Source organism: Populus nigra, chromosome 2 (assembly GCF_951802175.1).
Source record: "Populus nigra chromosome 2, ddPopNigr1.1, whole genome shotgun sequence".
NCBI lineage: Eukaryota > Viridiplantae > Streptophyta > Magnoliopsida > Malpighiales > Salicaceae > Populus > Populus nigra.
The window spans coordinates 721,920-731,398 of NC_084853.1; the positions used below are offsets into that span (position 1 = coordinate 721,920).

The following is a 9,479-nucleotide window of genomic DNA, read 5'->3' on the forward strand; positions in this document are numbered from 1 at the left end:
TTGAAACAATTTTTATGAGATGATTTGTCTTTCTTTTGTTGAAAGCTGAATATATGGCTTGTCTATCCATATCATAGTTATTAAACTTCTCTAAGGTTTGTGTCTTGTGTTAAATTAAAGTGACATAGTTTTAAATAAAAAAAATTAAAAACATTTTTAAAATTAACTGGCTAAATCTTGTTCGAATATGGTCAAGTCAGTCATGCTTGACCAATTAATATATAAATTAATTCAAAATAAAATCTAGCCCAAGCTGAATTCTAGATAAACAAATTATTAGATTAATATGTTGGGCCAAGCCCTTTATAATATTCCCATGTATAGTTAATTGCTATTTTCGCGTGCAATGCTGCATTTGTTTTTCTTGTTTTGTCAGCTGTTGATTTTGTTTATTTGAAAGGAATTCGCAACACTAATCGTCCTTTGATTTTGTTTATAGCTGAGCTAAAAGACTATTTATCCTTATTTCTGTTGTAGAACTGTACTTCACATTTCACAAATATGTTCTTTGAGGGTAAAATTTACAACAACCGATTGCGTGTGCTCTTATAGTTCTTCTGTTCATATGGGACCAACAACTAAACCCTGCTACTTACATCATAACCGTGTATGCTGCATCGATCAGAAGCTATACATTGCTGGAGCAATATCGAGCACTAGAGTGGTATCCAGCCCTGTCCATCATAAAAAGTTGCAGTGAGGACAATCATTGACTTGCTTAAGTGTGTGTTTGTTGGCCGCGTTAACAAAGGAACCCTAAGTGCTTGAAGAAATTTGAAGTCCAAATTAGAAATGAACCAACCTTAATCAGTCCTTTCTCAGTACCACATAGAACCATGTCATTGGCAGTAAGAAGGCTTGTTATTTTGCTGCCTGCAGAAATCCTGCCCACTTTCTGTTGCATCCCTCTTAACCAAATCTAGTTTCACATGTAGTATTCGAAGTTATAATGGCTCTCAGCAACTAAGCAGAAAGTCCTCTGAAGAGTATAAAATGCAACTTGTTAGCTGTACCTGAAGGGTGCTGGTTGACGAGGAGGAATTTAAGTAGATGAAGTCTTCCACTACTCCCATTAGTAACACATTCCTGCCCTTGTCTGCTGCTATAGATATACGGGGCTTATGATGTGTTCTCCATTCCTGTAATATTCTGCGTCACGGAAAGCTTCTTGCAGCACAGTACCTAGATTTATGTGTATGGCTCTTACCTTAACTTTTGAACCCTCGATGACTGAACTTGCACTATAAAGCCAGTCTCTGTAGACAACAATTGCATTGATGGGTTTCTTTTGCATTATCCATCTCTTTGTTGGTGCCTTGATCTCCTGCTCCCTCTTAGTTGCTATGGTTAATTCCTGAAAGAATGTGTCACACACTGTTTTAATGTCCAGTTGCTGCACAAGGATGCATCAAAAGAGGCTCTTAAGCTGTACCTGTATGCTTGAATCTTTGCAGCCTATGTAAATCTTTCCCTGGACCACTCTCATGCTCTTCACCTTCTTAGCCTTACAGATGTCTCTGGCTGTTCTTGATGAATCATAGACCTTGAAGTAAAAATTTCAGTAGATCATGGTAATCTGATAAATAATTTTCCAAGAGCATTACAAGTTCCCTCTCTCCACATATGTATGGCTTTATTAGTTATTACCTTCATTCTGTGGCCTTGGGTGATAACAAAAATCATTTGGTCATATTTTTCTAACTGTCGAATTGGTTCCTCCATAGCTATGACTTCAGTGCACTCCGGTTTCCTTTGTACCATTTTCCAAACCTGTTAGAAGAAGGGTTGTGGTTCACAAAATACATAATTCAAACTCCTTGCAATATGTTGGCTGATGAAATAACAGTAATATTGCAATGAGACAATTTTATACCCTAATGGTTTTGTCAGAAGATCCACTCAGAAGGCTCTCCCCTGCTTCAAAGAGTGAAAAACATGTCACTGCTTTTTTATGCTCTTTCAAGTCCCATATAATTGTGGCTGACTGCTGTTTGATGTCCCAAACCTGATCAATATTCCCATAAGTCAACTAAAGAAAATAGTAACGCTGGATTTGATGACATTTACCATCTCTAAGAGTGACTAATTGACTATCCAAAATACAAGATGAGTCTATTTCATACCTTGATTGAACCATCTGAATGTCCACTATAAAGCAGTCCCTTGTAGTAGATGAGGGAAGTTATGGCTCCGCTGCTGCTATCACTTGCCTCCACAATTTGTGTGTGAACGCAGGAAATACGCTGTTTTGTCATATTAAGAATTTTGATAGGACAGTCATGAGGGCATCTAACATCTGCACAACTACTAGTAGTGTCAAAGAATACTAACCGATTGGTTGGGCAAATAATAGTCAGCTACTCTATGCAGTTCATCTGCCATCCAGGTTACTCCTGAGAAACGTCTCAGCGATTCCCGTACTCCTTCGGAGAAATGAATTAGTTTCTGCATCCCTACTCAGAGAAAATAAAATGCATTTGAATTGGAGTTGATTGGATTTTGCCTGTTCATTACTGTGTCACTCGTGCTAATGTGTATCTCAGCAGCGGAGGATGCAAGACATCGGTATACGATAATAACAAATCCCAGAGGAAAATGAGTGATATTAATGCTTCATGACAAGAATTATAACTGTTAGTAAATGTTGAATTACCCTGAATGAATCGGATTGTTCATATGTTGTGAGTGTCATGATGGACTTAAAAATGATCATTCACATTTAGAGTTGCTTTTGTGCTCATATTACCTCTTCCGGAAGCATAGTTATAGATGCACAAACATGCCAGAAGTCTTTCTTCAAGCTCCAATCCAGGGTGCAAAAATTGCTCTATTCCACCAAGCAAGATCTCACACGCAGAATATCTTAGGCTAGTTGGAAACCTTGCAATTTCAAATCCAATCCATGCAATTGCGGTGAGAGAGTCCCGAGAAACCCTCTTTGCCTTACTCCTTAGACCTTTCTCTAAAGCATGGAAGACAGGTTTTCCTACGTCAATTACATGCTTTCCAATCTTGCTGCTCCATGAGTCAACTACACCATCCTGCATTTTATTTTCATGCACCTCACTTAATCTGGATAGTTGTTACCATACTGAAATTGATTTATTTTTGTATAATCTTAACTCTCACCTGCAGGTTTTGATCCAACCAGTCATAGTTTCTAATCATATTTCGGTGACACAAGGAGGTCAAGCCTGCCTTTTTTACTAGCCATGCCACAGTGTATGGCTCCCCTGTCCAGGCATAAGTTCCTCCAAGGTTTGCAAAAATGAATGCAGATAATTGTTGTGTAGGAGAGCTTACTTCAGAATCCACTGACTTGAGGATGACCTGTATAGCCTCTTCTTTGAATGAACCTTTCTCAGATGATTCTTCCTGCATGTGTTCAATGTCTGGCCACATCAATTAAAGTCTTATCCAACAGCAACTGGCCATGGTATGAATCCATGTTTTCTTTCTAAAAGTGAGTGGAGGAAATGACAGTAATTAGCTTTAAGATTATACATTCAAATTATTACGCACTTACCAATGTGTCTAGTTGAAGCAGTAAATTTGCTGCCAAGAGTTGGTAATCAGTTGGAAGTTCTCGGACACAATAAACCAATACTTCCATAATTTTGGTGCCGCCTTCTTTTCTTATCTGCTGCAATAAGTTCATAGCTGGTGATCTGACAAAAAAGAAAAAAAAATACACTTGAGGATATTTTGCCTAAGTATATAAACCACATACTGCACAGAGAACCATAGCATGCGAGTATTTTCAATCTGAAACTCGTACCTTGGCATGCGAAGTAGTTCATGGAAAAACCGAAGTGCTGCGAACTTGGCACACTTCTCATTACTTTGGAGTATACATATAAATGGAGCCACTGGAATACATTGTGCTACTGATTCTCTGCATTGCCCATCAAACTGCATGCATTTTACTATAACATTGGCCAAGGAGACATATCCTTCCGGAGTGTTATTTCCAGCGACGTTGAGGAGTTCCCGAAGAACACGAGGAGAATTGATGGCAGCCAAGTGCGTGTTATTAGTTGCACAGTCAAATGCAGTGACCAATACTTCAATAATCATCAATGATGCTGCAGGAGGTGTCAGAAGAGGTGTCGCTGGTTTTTCCATGTAATTGTTTGAAGAGCACACGACCTCAACCAATGCTGGCAAGAGTTCTAATGTCTTCATTTCAGCTGGAGATGGATTTATCATATGAATAAGAATAGCGGCCTCATGCACATTTCGCTTCAAAGCAGTTGCCAAATCACACAGCCTCAAGCCTTTATTCTTGATGTCCTCTATAGCAGACTTGTTTATCGATATGATAGTTGTAAGTATAGAAACCGATGCCCTTATAACTCTTTCCTCTTTGGAAGTTGAAATAGCTGTCAGAAGTTGATCCAGCATTACATCTTTCAACATAGTATACTTCACTCCTCTTTTATTGTTCAGCATTTTGTAAATGGTCATCACTTCTCCAGCGTAATCTTCATCAAACTTTGCTAAACCTTCTGAGAAACATAGTTTTGAAATTACTTTCTCAATATCCCCTATAAACTCAGCACTGGAGTCTCTTCTGTAATGCACACAGAATTTATTGAAGTTTTCCCGGCTATGTGGGTCCTGTTTTGTCGTTATAGCTCTGTGTTGAACTAGCTTCTGAGATGACTTTTTTAGATGGGAATTCCACTGGATGTCTGATCTTTTACCTCCGAGTTCCAAGACACGTAAATCTAAATCGCTGACAGAACTTAAGAATCTTTCAGGAAACAAGTCATCTATATTTACTTCACTGGCTTCTTCCCGCATTCGGTGCTGAGAAGCATGTGGCAAAATCTTTGTTGTGGACATTGAATGCACTGTGGAACAAGGAGCCTGCAGGATCCTGTTGAAGTCATTGTAATTGAATATTTCAAGTAAGTATAATTTCGATGTTCATTTATCTATAACATGCTTGGACAATAAATAAAAATATTTTGAACATAACTGATCCCAACATTCTGCTTGCAGATCATGAACGCCTGTTCTTGTAGTAGTTGTTGAGTTGTTACTATCATCCATATTTTCCTGATTCATGAACAACATATAAATAAGCGTTCAGCCTTGTTACTCTCAAAAAACAGCTGCAGGAAGTACTTTGAAAGTAGCATTGCTGAAATACCAGAAAAAGGCATGCATATTCCACATATCAAGGAATTACCTCTGAATTATGTTCTTCCAAATCATCACTGTCGCATGAACTTACTGAAGTTGGCGAGTCCAATTCGCCTTCCATCAGTATTTCCTGAAGACGTCTGATGCTTTTACACTTATCAAGGTTTGCATTCTGAACGTTGACCTTTCGAACTTGATCCAAATGTTTCAGAGCATTGCTGTAATACTGAAATTCTTGGATATCGTTTGACATAGGTTCATTCGCTGTGCCTTCAATTCTATTTCCTTGAAGATCAAGCGGGTGCACCTTCTCATACTGCATTAATTTCTGTATCATATGAGACGGATCTAAGATTTCACAAACGAACACTATAAAATTAATTGTCGAATCATGTGAACAATGTTTAGTTTGTAAATTCAGTACTGGAATCCCTTTTGAATATCTTCATGCAGTCAGATTAATACATGGATAAGATGAAAGATAACTAAGACTCACCTTATGATAATTATGCAAGCAGTGTCCTTGCTTAACTGAATTCGAAAGATCACTGCTGCTCTTCATCACATGCCTGTATTGAGCTAATAATTATGGGATGGCTCGGGGGATCCAGATTCTTAAAATTTCCAAAGATAAACATAAAAAGATAATAATCATGCTCTCTACAGTACATTTCCATAGCTGATCCTAGGTTAATCAAAAGGCTCAAACTAAATCTGTGGCCTCACTGTCACGTTAAAATTATTGAGTTGGTTTTATTTTCATCAACTATGATGATAGTAGGCCAAGAACTTACGATAAGTCTTGTGATTCTTTATCAGGGGAAGAAGTATTTCTGCTTCTGCAGTGCACAGAAGTCTCTCCATGCAACATGATCTGACAATACATTAACCAGTGTTTGTACCTCCTCGCAATTTGTCTGATTGCTTCATCAGTATTGTCCTCACCAAAATCCCAGGAAGATTCATCCTCTATCTCAGATTTGTTGCTTAGAGGAAAAAGAACTCGACAAAACTCCGGTGCGAATTCTGTTCGAACAAGTCTAGGGGAGACCAGCATTGCCTGTAAATAATGTAGCGCAACCTGCCACTCATCATTTTGTAGCTTTTTAATGGCTGAGAGGTAGAAGTATGAAAAGCAAACTAAGAACTGGTTTTGAATTCCTGCTGTGACCCCATGTTCATCAAGCAATGCTGGAACCTGAAGCAGCCTTTCTGAGTTCCTGAGATGATCAGTTTTCTCTTCTGGGAATTTTGCTTGTATTGCAGCTTCAATGCTTTCAATTCCCCAGTAAAGATTTGAGAGGACAGAGTGCTCAGAGAATTCAAAGAACTTCTGGTTTTGAATTGTATTTAGCATTGAAGTACACTGTGATTTCAAAGAATTCCAAGATTCAACATTTTCCAAGAATCCAATCATGTATTCATTGATCGAATCTACAATTCCCCTTATGGATTCAAGATCTGGTCTCTCATGATCATGGGATTTAGCTAAACAAGAAACAGAACTCTTAGACATATTGTGAAGCTCAAGGAGAAGAAGAAGAAGAAGAAGAAGAATGGTATTGACTAATTGTATAGAGGATAAGAGAGTGAAGTTATATAATTTGTGCAGAGAACTGAAGGTTTGGAACAAATCCCCGTGACACTTGCAAACAAATTGCAAACTTCATTGGTCCCTCAATTTCTGCTACTTAAAAGACAAGACATTGACCATTGCCTTGTATCCAAGGAGGTGAAGAGATGTGAAAGAAAACAAACTTTGCCGTGTTCACTTATCTTCACATGCTTCAATGATCCTATCACTGCCAAATTCTTTTTTGTTTCTTCTTCTCATTGAGTGTGCTGTGCCATGATTTTTCTTAGTTATTTTGGCTTTATAAAGAACTTGATATTGCAAGAATTGTAGCTTCATTAGTATTGTGGGGGTGTTGAGCCCTCATTGCATTAAAAAAGGAGAGGAGAGATTCCCTTCTTTTTTGGGTTCAGGTTGTTCATGTTCTCCTGTGAGAAAGAGATTTTATATACAAGTAGAAATTCTTCTTCTATATTTAAGTTAGTAAAATCTTTACAGAGGGTCATAGTGTATGAGAGGATAACAGTGAAAAATGTTTTTTACTAGGAAAGAGAGACAACAGCTACATTATCGATCAAGTCATCTGCCATTTCATGTGGAAGTATATTCCTAGTACAGAAATCAGAATTGTATTTACTTTTGTCACATGCTAAATGCATCTGATACAGACAGCATGTTGACTTGACAGTAGAAGCTTCACAGTATCATCACGGGTGCAGGAACCATGCAACCATTTACAAGATTTTACCATCGATCCTTGGTAATTCTTCTTCATTCATTAGATTTTACAACGCTTTTTTCGTACTAGTAAATATAAATAGAACACAAAAATAATTACTGAATGATTTTTTCATATGCATAGCTGTGCCTGTTGGTGATCCAGTGGCTTTGTTTGGTGCGGTGGAGGCCAGTAAATGATAGCATTCTTGAGATTGTCATGAAAGGGACACTACTCGAATTAGCACCAGAACCTCGGGGCCATTTCCGAGCGCTCTTCTCTTGCCAAATTGAAATCCAGAGAGATGACCATCACATGCTCACAGTGGCTGAAAAACAACAAACAACTTGCACCTGTCAGAACCTTGACGAGAGATTTGAAGTTTTCATGGAATGTGCGCAGATATTGTTAAATCCAAGGTTGAACCAAAGTTATTAAACCCGGTTTGATGCCCGGGTTATTGGTTAGACGGGTCACTCCAGTTGATCCAGGTAAATTCAAAATGCGTCTTTTCAAGATATTTTTTTTTACAAAAACAAAAGGTTAAAATAGCATTGTTTTAAATTTTTTTTTGAAAAAATCAAAAAGATCCAATCATTTGGTTCACCTGAGTTTGGCTCGGCTCAGTTAATTTCTATCCATTTTTTTAAAACTTGATCACAGCTGGATCTCGAATCCAATTGCGAGGCAGAGTTTAATAATACTAAATTCATCAAGATGTTAAAGGCAATGGCGAAAAATGTCAACACTCAATTTTATTCATGTTAATAGTAAACAACGATTTAATAAAGTGAGTGTAAGACTCTTACTTTTAAATCTTTCAAGCATCCTCAAGAGTGTGTGTTCTATTTACTTGAGAAAATTATATGTATGTTATACACATGCACGCATGGAAGGATGGATTTTTTAGCTTTGAAAAGAAGAAAAACCACAAATCAAGGATATAATTGCAAATAAATTTTGAAATATAGGAACAGAATTGAATACTTCATAAACTATAGGGACCTAAATGTATACTGTGCAAAGAAAAGAAAAGAAAAGAAAAATCGTTGGAGAGGCTGCTACCCTCCCCAATCTCGCGAGAGGATCTCCCTGCCACTGGTTATAGGGCTATCTATAGGTATAGCATTATTCTTCTCAACAATAACAAGATGTAGTCAAGATGACGTTTCATTTGGTAGACTGGTAGGGCAATAATTTAGATGTATGATTGTGGATTCGATCCTTGTCTGTCACGGGCACCAAATGTTTGCTTCCATAACACCATATTGAGTCAAATTCACATGTATAATATATATTAAATGCATCACCAGCCTAGCTTAGTGGGTAGAACAGAAAGGGCAATCCATTTCGGAGATTACTAGATAGTTGATCCGTGCTATAGTATACTGCGGGTGACCTTTCAACATCTGTATCGCAAACAAAGTTTGCAGCGTGTAAAGATGCATTGAGCAGGACAAACCATTGCAAAAGGGCTATGGATTTTATGTACGAGGAGCATAGGCAACTGTGAAGCAAAAGTCAGAGTGTCTAGAGACCAGCAATGTTAGGCCAAACAAAGCCATGAAGTTTGCTGTAAGAAAAAGGGTGGAAATGCAGAGGGGATTGTTAATTTTTCTCTGCAAGTGTTTTGTTGATCAATCTTGCTGCACAAATCTTGATTTAAGCAATGGATCAAAGGGTTCAAGGTCAGTGATCCTGCAACAAAGCATCGATGCAAATGTCATCTGGAGAAGTGAAAAAAACATGTTTAACTCTTACCGAAGTTGTTGATTGAACCCTATTTCGAAAAGGGCAGCGATGGCTTGTAAGAATTCCAAAGAGGAAAAGGCATATCTTTACATGGTAAAAGCGTAGAGTGGCAGTTGCATAAACTGTGCTGCTACATGTTCAAAAGCCCTCCATTTCCTACGAACCGATGTTCTAGTCTGGCTACCGCGGGGCGGGTTGGATTATGTCATTTTCTAGAGAAAAGTAGGATATGCAAATTGCAAGTGTTGTTGTTTTTTTCTCATCAAGAAATATTTTAATTGTGAG

General features: G+C 37.9%; 1 protein-coding gene across 2 annotated transcripts; it reads right to left on the reverse strand.

Annotated features, from left to right (window-relative positions):
- Positions 1-440: 440 nt before the first annotated feature.
- On the reverse strand, positions 441-7,139 carry LOC133683184 (putative E3 ubiquitin-protein ligase LIN-1). 2 transcript variants are annotated; one of them, XM_062106725.1, is made up of 17 exons: positions 5,946-7,137; positions 5,648-5,720; positions 5,198-5,479; positions 4,985-5,064; positions 3,779-4,882; positions 3,527-3,668; positions 3,130-3,375; positions 2,747-3,041; positions 2,332-2,453; positions 2,124-2,243; positions 1,874-2,005; positions 1,648-1,770; positions 1,433-1,543; positions 1,208-1,354; positions 1,014-1,139; positions 803-919; positions 441-674 (listed from the first exon to the last, which is right to left on the reverse strand). In XM_062106725.1, exons 1-17 carry the CDS (start codon positions 6,665-6,667, stop codon positions 657-659), a joined length of 3,960 nt encoding a protein of 1,319 aa, XP_061962709.1. In that variant the 5' UTR covers positions 6,668-7,137; the 3' UTR covers positions 441-656. The 2 variants fall into 2 exon arrangements, 1 of the variants encoding a protein (XP_061962709.1); XR_009836763.1 differs by lacking the exons at positions 441-674; positions 803-919; positions 1,014-1,139 and having other exon boundaries at positions 1,218-1,354; positions 1,433-1,521; positions 5,946-7,139.
- Between the last annotated feature and the right edge of the window lie 2,340 nt (positions 7,140-9,479).